This window comes from Scylla paramamosain, chromosome 8 (assembly GCF_035594125.1).
Source record: "Scylla paramamosain isolate STU-SP2022 chromosome 8, ASM3559412v1, whole genome shotgun sequence".
Taxonomy (NCBI): domain Eukaryota; kingdom Metazoa; phylum Arthropoda; class Malacostraca; order Decapoda; family Portunidae; genus Scylla; species Scylla paramamosain.
The window spans coordinates 14,404,267-14,418,327 of NC_087158.1; the positions used below are offsets into that span (position 1 = coordinate 14,404,267).

At 37.2% G+C, this 14,061-nt stretch overlaps 1 protein-coding gene across 8 annotated transcripts in view; it reads right to left on the reverse strand.

The window, feature by feature from the left end:
- The window catches only part of LOC135102818 (long-chain-fatty-acid--CoA ligase ACSBG2-like), a 98,820-nt gene that overhangs the window by 50,796 nt on the left and 33,963 nt on the right, over nucleotides 1-14,061 (reverse strand). For all 8 annotated transcript variants that reach the window (XM_064008355.1, XM_064008356.1, XM_064008362.1 and 5 more), the window contains 2 exons: nucleotides 10,690-10,928; nucleotides 1,954-2,111 (listed from right to left, as the gene is read on the reverse strand). In XM_064008355.1, coding sequence (XP_063864425.1) covers nucleotides 1,954-2,111; nucleotides 10,690-10,928 — 397 coding nt within the window. The remainder of the gene's footprint in view (nucleotides 1-1,953; nucleotides 2,112-10,689; nucleotides 10,929-14,061) is intronic.

Here is a 14,061-nt window from a genome sequence, read left to right on the forward strand (position 1 = left end):
TTGGATGACTCAGGGCTTGTTCCTCCCTCTCCTCCACCCTCTAACTACATCATGCTACCCATTAAGATCCTTTGCAGTGATGTTCTCCATGCTCTTGTTGGCCTAAACCCTTTGAACGCATGTGAACCGGATGGGGTCCCTCCTATTGTTCTCCAAAACTGTGCCTCTGTGTTTGCATCGTGCCTAGTCAAACTCTTTCAACTCAGTCTATCAACATCTACTTTTCCTTCTTGTGGTAAGTTTGCCTACATTAAGTCTGTTCCTAAAAAGGGTGACTGCTCTAAACCCTTAAACTACAATCCTATTGCTTTAATTTCCTGCCTATCTAAAGTTCCTGAATTTATCCTCAACAGGAAGATTCTTAAACATCTATCACTTCACAACCTTCTATCTGATCACTAGTATGGTTTCTGTCAAGGCCACTCCACTGCTGATCTGGCTTTCCTTACTAAGTCTTGGTCATCCTCTTTTTTTGAGATTTTGGTGAAACTTTTGTTGTTGCTTTAAACATAACAAAAGCTTTTGATAGAGTCCACGACAGAGCTTTGATTTCCAAACTACCCTCCTACAGCTTCTATCTTTCTCTCTGTAACTTCATCTCAAATTTCCTTTCTGACTGTTCTATTGCTGCTGTGGTAGACAGTCACTGTTCTTCTTCTAAATCTATTAACAGTGGTGTTCCTCAGGGTTCTGTCCTGTCACCCACTGTCTTCCTATTATTCATCAATGATCTTCTAAACCAAACTTCTTGTTCTATCCATTCCTATGCTGATGATACCACCCTGCACTTTTCCAAGTCTTTTTGTAGACGTCCAACCCTTCAGGAAGTAAACAGTTCTCGCAGGGAAGCCACAGAATGCCTGATTTCCAATCTCTCTAAAATTTCTGATTGCGGCAAAGCAAACTTAGTATTTTTCAATACCTCAAAAACTCAATTCCTCCATCTATTAACTCAACACAACCTCCCAGATAACTATACCCCCTTCTTCAATGAAACTCAACTGTCCCCCTCTTCTATACTGAACATCCTCGGTCTGTTCTTTACTTATAATCTAAACTGGAAACTTCACATCTCATCTCTAGCTAAAACAACTTCTATGAAGTTAGGGATTCTGAGTCATCTCCACCAGTTTTTCTCACCTCCTCCCAGCTTCTAACTCTGTACGGGGGCCTTATCTGTCTATGTTCATAAGGGGGTTCCACTCATACCACTCTTTTGGACAGCGTGGAATCAAAAGCTTTTTGTCTCATCAACTCCTCTCCTCTAACTGTCTGTCTTCAGCCTCTCTCTCATTGCCACAATATTGCATTTCTTGCTATCTTCTACCACTATTTTCATGCTAACTGCTCTTCTGATCTTGCTAACTGCATGCCTCCCATCCTTCTGTGGCCTCGCTGCACAAGACTCTTCTTTCTGTCACCCTATTCTGTCCATTTCTCTAATGCAAGAGTTAACCAGTATTTTCAGTCATTCATCCCTTTTTCTGGTAAACTCTGGAACTCCCTTCGGTATTTCCTCCTTCCTATGACTTGAAGTCTTTCAAGAGGGAGGTTTCAAGACACTTGTCCTTCAGTTTTTGACGACCACTTTTGACTCTGTTCAAGGACTGGCCTTTTTTTATTATATTTTTTGTTGCCTAGACTGGTGCCCATCCTACACACACAGAGAGAGAGAGAGAGAGAGAGAGAGAGAGAGAGAGAGAGAGAGAGAGAGAGAGAGAAAGAGTGAAGGGGGAAGGATGGCATCTCATTTTAATCCAGGTCATATGCCTGGCATATTTGAGTCTTGCATTTGGCAGAAGCCTCAAGCCTATCACTACTCAGTAGTATCACATCACCCATAAGGCAAGGTGCACTCTCTCTCTCTCTCTCTCTCTCTCTCTCTCTCTCTCTCTCTCTCTCTCTCTCTCTCTCTCTCTCTCTCAGTATCAGCAAAATAAAATTTATACATACCTCCCATCTCTTATGGCATTATAGTAGTTTAAGCCATGATACTTGGCCCACAATAAAATAATTTTCTTCAAGCCTCCTACACTAGCTTCTGCTTCCTGCATCTTTTCATACATTTTTTCCCAGACCCTGGGAACACCCATAAAACGAGTTGGCTGAACCTGTGGAAGTAAAAAGATCTATGTATAAGGATCACTAAAAAATTTTCAAGATAGTTGCACATTTTTATTCATTTTTTGTCTATAAGTCTAGCTATCATATATATATATATATATATATATATATATATATATATATATATATATATATATATATATATATATATATATATATATATATATATATATATATACGAGTATATATATATATACACACACACACACACACACATACACACACAGTGGAACCTAAGTTATTGAACATCTCCCTTTTCAAACAACTCGGTTTTTTAACAAAAAATTTTATTCATAATTGCTTCAGTTGCCGTACAATAATTCGGTTTTCGAAAAAAGTTACTTGATTTCATATACTACAAGAGGTAGTAAAAGCTGCCATTTATTATTAATTTATAGTTTTTATAAAAATTTCCTTAATTTTTTGTATATTTGGAGGAGAGACACAAAGGGTATGACAGTAAGTCAATCTTTGAAATAAGTTCAATGTGATCCCATTGAAGAAGTTGAAGAACCTTGATGTAAACAAACAAGATTCGACACTCAGGAGTTATCTCAAGCCACCTGTGGCTCTCTGTATGACCCACAACTATTACTATTGAACAACTGCATTTTCCCAATAGCTTTTCCCAGCAGCAAGATGTCTAAGTATTATGTTCACCTTGATTTTGGCTGTAAGTGGGTTGTTCCTCTCTGTGTCACTCTGTAAGTTTCCTCACTAGATCGGTGACAAAGTCCTGCATGGTCTAAACAATATACTTTAGATATTAGGGATCTTTAAGAGAAGATTAGATGGATTTATGGATGGGGATGATAGTGGAAATAGGTATATTTCCACTTTCCCTTATTTCTTATGTTCTTATCTTTTGATGATTTCTGTGTCAATAAGTTCATTCAGTATATCCTTTCTGAATAAAAAAAAATCTAAGCTGGAAATGTGGGGCAGCCATCTTAACAGTGGGAGTGTCGGTCATTACCCACTAACACGTGGTGGACTGGTGTCTGAGAATGGATTAATCTATCTTACAATGACTCCAATGGGGAAAAATAGTTTTGGTTTTCAAACATGATTATGAACAGCGTTCAGAAACGAACTAAGTTAAAAAACTGAGGTTCCACTATATATATATATATATATATATATATATATATATATATATATATATATATATATATATATATATATATATATATATATATATATATATATATATATATATATATATATATATATTTATATACACACACACACACACACACACACACACACACACACACACACACACACACACACACACACATACACACACACAGTGAATGCTGTTCAGAATCTGAAATGTTAAAAAACAAACTATTTTCCCCATAGAAATCAATGTAAAATTGATTCCCATACACAGGTTCACTATGTCATAGTGGCTTATGACAGACGCCTCCATTGCCAAGATGGCTGCTCTACACCATCTCCAGCTCAGAAATTATTTATCCAGATAGGACGTATTGAATTAACTTAATAACACAGAAATCATCAAAAATTACTGTTTAAACAGTGCAGGTATTCTCTTTGTCATCGATCTAGTGAGAGAAGCCTTACAAAATGACACAGAGAGGAGCAACCCTCTTACTGCCAAAATGAATGTGATCATAACCTTTAGACATTTTGCTGCTGAGAAAAGCTACTGGGAAAATGTAGTTGTGCAATAGTGATGGTGTTGTGTCATTGAGAGAGCCACAGGTTGCTCAGTCACAAAAACCATTTGTTTACACTGAAGCTCTTCAACAGGATCACACTTAAGTTATTTCAAAGATTGAATGGGGAGTTTGGTAAACTAGTAAGTGTTACCAGCTGACAGCACCAGACATGTCCCCTTCTCACACATAGGAGCAATATCAAATATGTTTACAGTGTCATTCTATATGTATAAAGATGCAATGAACTTATATAATATACTTTTCTACACAATTCTTTCTAGGTAGTAACACTAGTAAAATCAAACTGTATCCATGAGCAAAAGTATTTAAGTTAATTTTGTAGTGAATTGGCATTTAATTTATTTGGTCATCTCAAGATTTAAAAAAAAAAAGTAGACCATTCATTGGAAGCATATTAATGTAGAATATAGTAAAAATGAAGACAACTTGTCTGTGCCATTTAAAGTCACAAATTACATAGATCAACTTCCTAGTATATGGAAAGAACAATTTTAATTGAAAATAGGCAACTCAAGTGTCCTGGTGAGAGTAATGCTGTATATCTCACCAAAACAAACATCTGACTAGTGTGCCTTAGTTGAAGTTAAACATTAGTTGGACAACTAGTTAAATCCTGTTGCAGTGTCTATGGCTCTACTCCATGAACCTGTGGCTTCCTGAATTCCTCTCCTGTTATGCCAGAACAGTCCTGAGAGATTTTTGTTTTGGTGTTCGATTACTTTGCAATGTTGCTCACTTCCTGAAAGAGATGCTAAAATTCCCACAAAAATAACTATATCCATATATCAAGATGTTACTGAGTATCTTATGTTATGCTGTAGAGTACAGTCTTATTTTTTATCTTTTTTCATTGTTCAAATCAAAAAATATTGGACTTGTAATATGCAATATTTAAAATACTGATAACAGTATTACTGAATAATCACAAAAAATATTTGTTTTGACCAATTCTCAAAATCATCCATACAAGATATTTAAAAGTCAATGGAGAATTTCAAAAATATCATAATGGTCAATGTTCTATGCATCTGAATGCACATGGGATTTACAATAACAATATTTTAGCTCAAGTCACTACGGGACATGCAGTAGTGATGACGTTTGGCAGATTAAGTTCTGAAAACTCCCCATTACTCTCTTACCCATTGTGTCTCTCCTGTAATACATAAAAATGATGGAAATACTTATAGAAACTATAAATCAGTAATAAATGGCACTTTTGCTTTGTATTTTAGTATTTGAAATCAAGTAACTATGTTCAAGAACTGAACTATGGTACGACAACATAAGCAATTATGAGTCCAAAATTTTGTTCAAAACCTGATTTTTTTAAAAAGGGGAAGTGTTCAGTAGCTGAGGTTTGACTCTGTGTGTATATATATATATATATATATATATATATATATATATATATATATATATATATATATATATATATATATATATATATATATGAAACCTTGGTTGCTGAACATCTGCCTTTCCGAACAACTCAGTTTTCGAACAAAAATTTTAACTCATAATTCCTCTGGTTGCCATACTTTACTTCAGTTTTTGAACAAAGTTACTTGATTTCAAATACTATAAGACAGCAAAAGCTGCCATTTATTACTAATTTATAGTTTATATAAATATTTCTTTCATTTTTATATACAGGGTAAGACAGTAATTCAATCTTTGAAGTAAGTTGAATGTGATCCTGTTGAAGAAGTTTCTTAATGTAGACAAACAAGATTCAGAAATGAACTGAGCAGAGAGGATGTGTATGAGATATTTTCTTTTTTTGGAGTTCCAGCAAAAAAGTAAGAGAACTAAGATAGTGATGAATGCTTGCCATGTGTATGAGGAGGAGGTGACCAACAGGTCAAGAGCAGTAGCATGTGAGAGGTGTATGAGATAGTACCATGTGACTTGCATGGGCATGAAAGATGTAAACATGAAGCTGCTGATCCACAAGAACATTATGTTCCTGTGTGATAAATGCCTAGAATGGATTCAGGATACATGGAATCTGAAGGATGATGAAGAGGAGCACAAGAAAAAGCAGCAACAAAAGCTGGCAAACAGAAAATAAGAAGAGTAAGAGCCAAAGCCCAGACCAGCCAGGAAGACACCGCCAAGGACCACCCGAAACCAACCAGCCTGAACAGGGAGAGGCGTGAAAGGATGAAGATGGTGAGGAGGCCCCCAGTACAGATTACTGGGGATAGTATGGTGCACTACACTCCTGCCCAAGTCAGGTACTCCCTGTCTGGGAGTGGGTGCACCAGTATGCCTGGTGCCAGCATTAGGAAAATCACAGAAGTCAAGCAAGAGACTATGAAGATGGAAGATGGCATGCCAATTGTCCAGGGTGGTGGAAACCAGCTGCAAAAAAATGGAGTGGATGCCACTGTGAAGGAAATGATGGATGCTGTGGTGTCTGTAGAGAAGATGAATGTAGCTGTGGTGGGAATTCTGAGAGGACTGTGAGAAAGTATGGAGTATGAGAGGCTGAGAAGAGCTGCAAACATGAGGCTGTGTGAAGAAACAATGGAGATAAAGATGAAGTGGATGATTGAGAAGGGTGGGAACATGAGCTTCCTAGACCTGGATAAGACCTTGGCCGAGGACTGGTTCTATGCCAAGGATGGAGTTCACCTTAATGTGGACAGCAATGCGATGATGTGAGTGAGACCTGCAAGAGTGGGTGAAGGCAAGGATGATGTGCTGTGTGCACCTGATGTGAAGAAGAGCAACTGAGGATGAAAGGAATGGAAGAAAAGTCACCAACCAGGCAAGAAAAGGCATGAAGTTCAGATGTGTGAATGTGAGAGGATGGGGCATAGTGAAATTTAAGGATGTGTTTAAGGAACTAAATGAATAGTATTTTGACATAGTTGGAATGACAGACACACATTTGAAGAATGACATGAATTTGGATGGTAGTGAGTATGTGATGATTGGAAAGGGACAGAGTTCAGGATCAGGTAGGAGGAGTAGCATTTTTATATAGGAAGGAAAGGAACTTTATAACAGAAAAGTTAGATGTAGGAAACTGTGCCATGAGTGAGGATATCTTAGCAGTGAAGGTTGAATGCACAGGTGAGCATGGAAAGTGTGAAAGACTGGTAGTGATTGCAATATACATGACAGTTGAGGGTGAAAGAGCAGTAAGAGAAAATAGCAGGAAGTATGGTATATTGAAGAAGATTGTAAGAGAGTATGCTGGAGAGGGAGTGATGATTATGGGAGACACAAATGCACACATAGGTACTTTAGGTGAGGGAATAAATAGGAATGGTGAGATGCTTGATGAGTCTGTGAATGAGATGGATGTGGAAAACCTGAATGAGACCCTGGCAGGAGGAAGAGTGAAGTGGTGTGCTAGGAACCAGGAGTCTGTGATTGACTATACTCGTATGCTAGTGAATGGGAGAATGCGTGAGATTGTGAATCACATGTGGATTGATGAGGATGGAATGACTGACACTGTCTCAGACCACAATATACTATTTTGACTGACACTGTCTCAGACCACAATATACTATTGTTAGAATGTAAGCTGAATGGAAGAGAGGGAAGGAATGCAAAGGTTAGGAGGAGAAAGTGGAGACTGATGCTTGCAGGATGAGAGAATTTCCAGGTAGACTTGAGTGAGAGAAACTGAGAGGATGAAAGCTTGAATGGTATGGATGAAATGAATGATAAATTTATAGAGAATGTGAGAGATGCAGCACCCAGCCAGATAGGGCATGTAAGAACAAGTACCAGGAAGCGTGCATGTAAGCCATGGTAGAGTGACGAGATCAGGGATGCTAGAAAGGAAAGAGACTAAATATAAATAAGGTGTGCAGGCAGTTGAGAAAGAGGAAGCATGAGTGAGTACCAGAATGCATGGACAGCATATGTGAGTCATCAGCAAATGATGAAGTGAAAGATAATGAATGCTAAAGTTAAATGTGAGAGAAGTGTGATTCAGTCCCTTGGAGGGAAAGGTGTTGAAGGTGGCCAGGAATGGTACAGATTCCAGAGGGGTGAGGGAATGCCTGACAGTGAGACTGTGGAGAGTCTGAAGGTGAATGGAGCAATGATGACAGATAGGGAAGAAATGAGAAGGGCAATAAAGGAGTCCTGGGAAGAGATTGGAGGTGTAGGTGAGGTACTTGATGTGACAGAAGGGTGCATGATGCTGGAGAGGAAGGATGTGAATGAGTTGAATGAAAGAATCAGCAGGAAGTGGAGAAATGTGTGAACAGGCAGAAGAATGGGAAGGCAGCAGGGATAGATGATATAACTTATAAGATGTACAAAAATGGAGGGGAAGTTGTGATTGATAGAATGACTGAGTTATTTAACTAAGTGTGGGAGGAGGACAGAGTGTTGAGAATGTGGAATGAATGCAAGGTGAGTCTGTTGCATATGGGAGGATACAAGAGTAAGAATGAGTTGAAAAACTAAAGGCTAATTGCATTAGTGAACACAGTAGGTAAAGTGTTCAGTGCAGTGTTGAATGAGAAATTGTGTAAATGGATTGAGAAAGCTGGAGTGTTAGGTGAGGAACAGAATGGGTTTCGTATGAACAGAAGAGCAAGAGATAACATATTTGTGGTGAATGAAATGATTGAGAGAAAGAAGGATGGTAGTAAACTGTAATTAGGTTTTCTAGATATAGAGAAAGCTTATAATAGAGTGAATAGAGAAATGCTAGGTAGAGTCTTAGAAGAGATTGTGTTGAGTGTAAAGGTGTTAACATATTGCTAAGTATGTATGTGGACACAAAAGCTAGATGCAGACTAGGAGATATAGAAACAGACTATGTAAAGAGTAAGAGAGGAGTTAGGCAAAGCTGTATTTTGTCACCAACCCTTTTTAGCTTGTATACAGAGGAGTTAGCAGCCAGAATGAGAAGAATGAATGTGGCAGTGAGTGTGAGGAGTGATAAGATATGTGTGCTTTTTGTGCGGATGATGTAGTGGTTATGAGTAAATCAGCACATAAGCTTCAAAGTTTATTTGATGTTGTAAACATGTATGGAAGGGACTTTAGTGTAAGATTTAGCAGTGAGAAAAGTGAGGTAATAACTGTGAATAGGTCGGAGGATGAGAGAAATTCAGTGTGGAGACTGGGAGGGAAGGAGTTGCAACAGACAGATGAATACAAATACTTGGGGATGTGGATAAGTCTGAATAGCTGTGTGAAAGCAAAGAATGAAAAGATATACATGGTAAACCAGTATGTGGGTTGTCTAAGAAGTGCAGCAAGGATGAGAGCAAGTAAATACAATGTGCTGTGAGAAGTTTGGAAGAGCGTGGACATTTTGAGCATTATGTATGGTATGGGTGTAACTGTGTGGAATGAAGATGAATTAGAGAAGTTAGAAGTAGGACAGAATAAAGTAGCAAGGATGGCACTTAATGCATAAGGATATGCAGCAATAGAGGCCTTGAGAGGGGACATGGGATGGAGTACTTTTAGAGAAAGACATGCAAAAGCAACCTTGAGACACAAAGCTAGATTAGAGCGAATGGATGATGCGAGACTAGTGAGAAAGGTGTTTCTGTGGAATGTTAGGAGTAGCAGGTGGGGGAAGAAGTGTATTAAGATGGTAGTAAAGAGTGGCTTGAAAACTAGTTGGGCTTTTCTGCAGTTTGTGGGGAGGCATGTTGAAAGTGACTGGCACCACTGCCATCTCATCTATGAACATTTCTAAAGTTGAAGCTCTTTGCAGGGGCACCTTCCCTTATGTTCTTAAGCTAATAATTGATGAAAAAAGAGAGAAAAAGGAAAGGGAATAAAGGAGACTTCACAAAGCTATAAAGATCACAAAATGATGTAACAACAATTTTTTACACTTCACTTTATCTACAGTATTCTAAGATGACTCCTTAGTTCTCAGATAAAGAAAAAAAAAAAAAAAGAGAGACCAATATGCCAGATATATGAAGTTTCAAATATAAAGGGCCACAGGTCTATTATTGAATTATCACCACATTATGACTAATTTGGCAAGGCTTTGGAGCCAAAGGACCCAGTAAATCTGTGGTGTACCTGTAAAAAAATTCTAGCTAATACATCATACTGCAATTAATATTTACTTATTTAGTATTCATAAGTTGTTAAGTACTATGTATAAATACAACAGTATATGCATATACAGGTACACCATCACTATTCCAGCATTAATAGAATCTGTAGGGCACTGGATTAGTGATTTTGCCAGATTACAAAACGGCTAGTTTAACATACACTTAGTTGTACAACTAGTCAACTTATCATGCTTTTAAAATAAACTGTAATTAGTGCAAGTTGGTTGAGAAAGGCAAAACAAAAAAATAAATAAATAAATAAATAATAAAAAAAAAATATATATATATATATATATATATATATATATATATATATATATATATATATATATATATATATATATATATATATATATATATATAAATTTGATTTAATTCAATTAAATAAAAAATAAATAAATAAAATAATTAAATAAAATGAGAATCCACACTTTTTCAGAAGTTCAGCCTTATATCCTATGGACTGTTTGTGCTTTGCACAACCAGAAGTACTTCCTTTACTCACTGGAGTAATATCTTGGGCTAAAGTTGAACAAGTTATAATAATAAATTAACAAAACAAATTGTAATGGATTGCCTGTGTTTGCAAGTATTGTGCCCCCACACACCAGAAGGCTAGCATGGTGAGTTGGGGAATTTGAAACTACAATAGCCAAAATTTGTGCCTCACAATTGGTAGAACTAGATTAGTGATTGCTGTATCAGTGATGATATACCTGTAACTGCATAATCTTTTTTTTTTTAAATATTAAGTGTTCTTTTAAAAGAAAATGTCATGCCAAACTTACTTCGAGGAGGGTTTGTAGCAAGGAGCCCTTCAAGGCATCTGGCTGAGCAAAGTAAACTGTGGTAACTGATACACATGATATATAGATGTCCAGTAAGTGAGCTGCCAAGTGACTCAGAGGAAGGTATGATACCATGCTTTCTTCAGTGTCTTTCAGTAAACCATTTATTTTATACTGGAGAGCTGTCCAAATCAAAAGATCTTGTGAGTACATTACTCCCTTTGGTGGTCCAGTGGTACCTGAAAATATAAAATCATGCTAATGAATATAATGAACATATTTATCACTACATGAAATATTTCAGCAAATACATTTGCAGTAAAAGGCCAGATAAAGTTGATTTATTACTAGTGTAAAAGCATCAAAAATTAAAATCTTCCATCTAACCTGAGAATGGTATTGCAACCAAAAATTTACCCCTTTGCCATTCCTCTATCTGATAGGAGGCAATACTTAAGATCAGAGAAAGGAATATTGTAATCATAATAACTGCAGACATAGGTGGAGAAAAATTATAGCTAGTTTGAATATAACATAGGAGGGAGGGGTTCCATTAAGACAGCTCACACACGATGCAACCAGTTGCATGAAACTGATCTCGCATAACTGTTTGCATATGACAGACTGCCTTGAGGTCCTCACACCAGAGCATTTTTTTTTTTTTTCAATAATGTCATCAGATGAGAAAGATGTGATTTTGCTTTGGTACATAAACAGAAGGAAAAAAAAGATGATCATGTGTTCATTCATATTTGATAAAAAAAAAAAAAAAAATGTTGCTGCTCAAGAGCTGGATGTGTACCTGTTAAATATCAAGAATTTTACAAAATGTCTAAAGAAACCTTTAATGAACTAGTTTGTTTGGTGGGCCCCAAGATTTTTAAGAAGGATACAAATTATAGAAGAGCTATTAGCATTGAGAAAAGACCATTGATAACCCAGGTAAGTACAACAGTTTATTAATTTATCATAAATAACAAAAATAAGATACTTGCCACAACATATTGAACCTTTCTTTCTATTGAACTGACAACAATTTTATTGGGAAATAGAATGGGCTGTGCTTAAAAAAATAATAATAAAAGATAGAAAAGTTCTCACAAGAAGTTTGCGAATAACCACAATTGCATTAACCTAATCAATGTACCTATACAGTATGCACAGAAAGTTTTGTTACTGCCTACAAAAACACTGCTTATGTTTGGCAGGGAGAAAGGTTATAAATACACATGCATCATCAAAATTATCAGTATTTACTGGCATTACCCTTCCTCTTTACAATCTCCTTATCAGTATTTACTGGCATTACCCTTCCTCTTTACAATCTCCTTAAGGTGTTTAGGAACACTTAATGCAAGGTTTTGAAGGTAAGATGGTGAAAAGATGGCCCAAAGCTGCTTGACTGAAGCCTCAAGTTTAGACACAGATGTGTCTATACTGCACAGTTGTCTCTTCATTTCCAACCATGTTTTTGATCAAGTTGATATTTGAGCTGTTCCCAGACCAATCATGAAAAAAGGGAACCCTACAGTCTGTCAACCACTATGGAACAAACTTTGCAACATGTGCAGGGGCCAAATCCTGCATGAACACTTGCTTTTGTTTCTTCAAAAGAATCACACAGCACATCACTCAAAAGTTTAAAGTAATTGTTTTGGTTCGCTTTTTCATTTGCATGAAGAATCACCAATTCACTAACTCCATAATAAGTAAAGCAGCCCCAAATCATAAGTGATGCTGGGTGTTTAACAAAACTTAGAGGTGTACTTATGATCCAAGGGGTCACTGCCTAGCCTGCTGTATACTCATGATGAAGGACTCTCAGTGACAGCAAAAGTTCCCTCATCACTCCATAGCATAGTTTTACACTGCTCCTCATTCCATGCTAGGTATTTCTTGCAAAATTTGGTTCTCTTGTCCTTCTGTAGTGCATTTAACAGTGACTGTTTTGCAGGCATGGTAACTCTTGTATTCCAGGTCATCATGGAGCATCTGCTGGACACTCCTCAGAGACACATCTAGTAATTCTGAGTTTTTTTTGCCTTTAATTCTGGTGCTGTCAGCTTTGGATACTTTAAAACTTGCTAGGAGATAAATGGACTTCAAGGTCATCTTATGAGGCCTCCCAGACTTCAGAAGTGAGATGAATGCATCTGCCTCCCAAGCATCCTTAAATCTTCTTACAAAATGCTGGACTGTTCTCAGCTGTACTCCTGTTTGATGTGCTATAAATTGGAGATTGTGGCCAGTTTGTGTAAGGTTACCATCTCCTTTCATTTATCCTTACTAGTGACCATTTTAGGCAAGCTGAAAAGGTAGTAGGAAGCAAAATAAAGGCTCAATTTGGCTCTGCCTGGGGGCATCAGACAAACATATTTTCTCTTTATCGCAGCCAAGTAGCTACTAAGTCCGAGTACCAATAGCTAACTGTGGGTGGTAGAGCATGTAGGGGTTGCCAATTACTGATGTAAATGTGTCACACAAATGCTCTCCAAGATATGAAGTTGTGAGCCTACTTCATTTAATGCTAAAAGAAATGTTGTTGGCCCTTTGGCAACAAAACTTTTCATGCATACTGTAGGTCTACAATTGTAAGGAACACTGTAAGCTTCTTTTGTATGACCTTCATGTGAAGTAAGAGCAGTCTCTATATTGTAAGGGAAGGTGTGTGACATGGATCTGCAGATGGAGAAGGTGTGATCACATAGGGAAGGTGCACTCACTGAATATGGAGAATGTGCAGTGTGCTGTGTGTAGCATAGATGTTGCTGAGATGACTGCATCATGTGCATGGAGTGAGTGTGATATTATGTGTTGATAGAAGGTTCCTTCATAACAGTGTCCACAGCTTGCAAAAATAATTTTCTGAATTTCCTCATCTGATCATCTCTCATTGCATGGATGTCTGGAAACAAGCTCAACAGAAATTGCTTCCTAGGATAATCATCACTATTCATCCTTGCCTTCTTCAAGTTAATAAAATCCATAAAATTTTGTTCAAAAGGACCCAAACTTTTATTTTATTTTTTTCCTGTTAACTTGACACTCAATGCTCCTCTGCTTCTGGTGGAAGGAAACTCAATTTCACCACTTTCTTCCTGTGGCAGATTTTCATCACAGTCTTCATTCTTTGTTGCCTGAATGCCTTCTTGTGTCTCTTTAAGAGAAGGAAGATTGCCTGGAGTTCCTATTGGTTGATGGACTTTAACATAGAGTAGAAGGAACTGCTTGATGTCCTTCAAGTAATAAGGCTTTGTGTTTTTCCTTCTCAACCCACTAGGTGGGAGTTTCAATTTCTGTATGAATACTATGTGGAGGTTTCTCCATCTTTCCTTGCAATTATTCACTGAAAAAGAAAATAAATATAGTTGG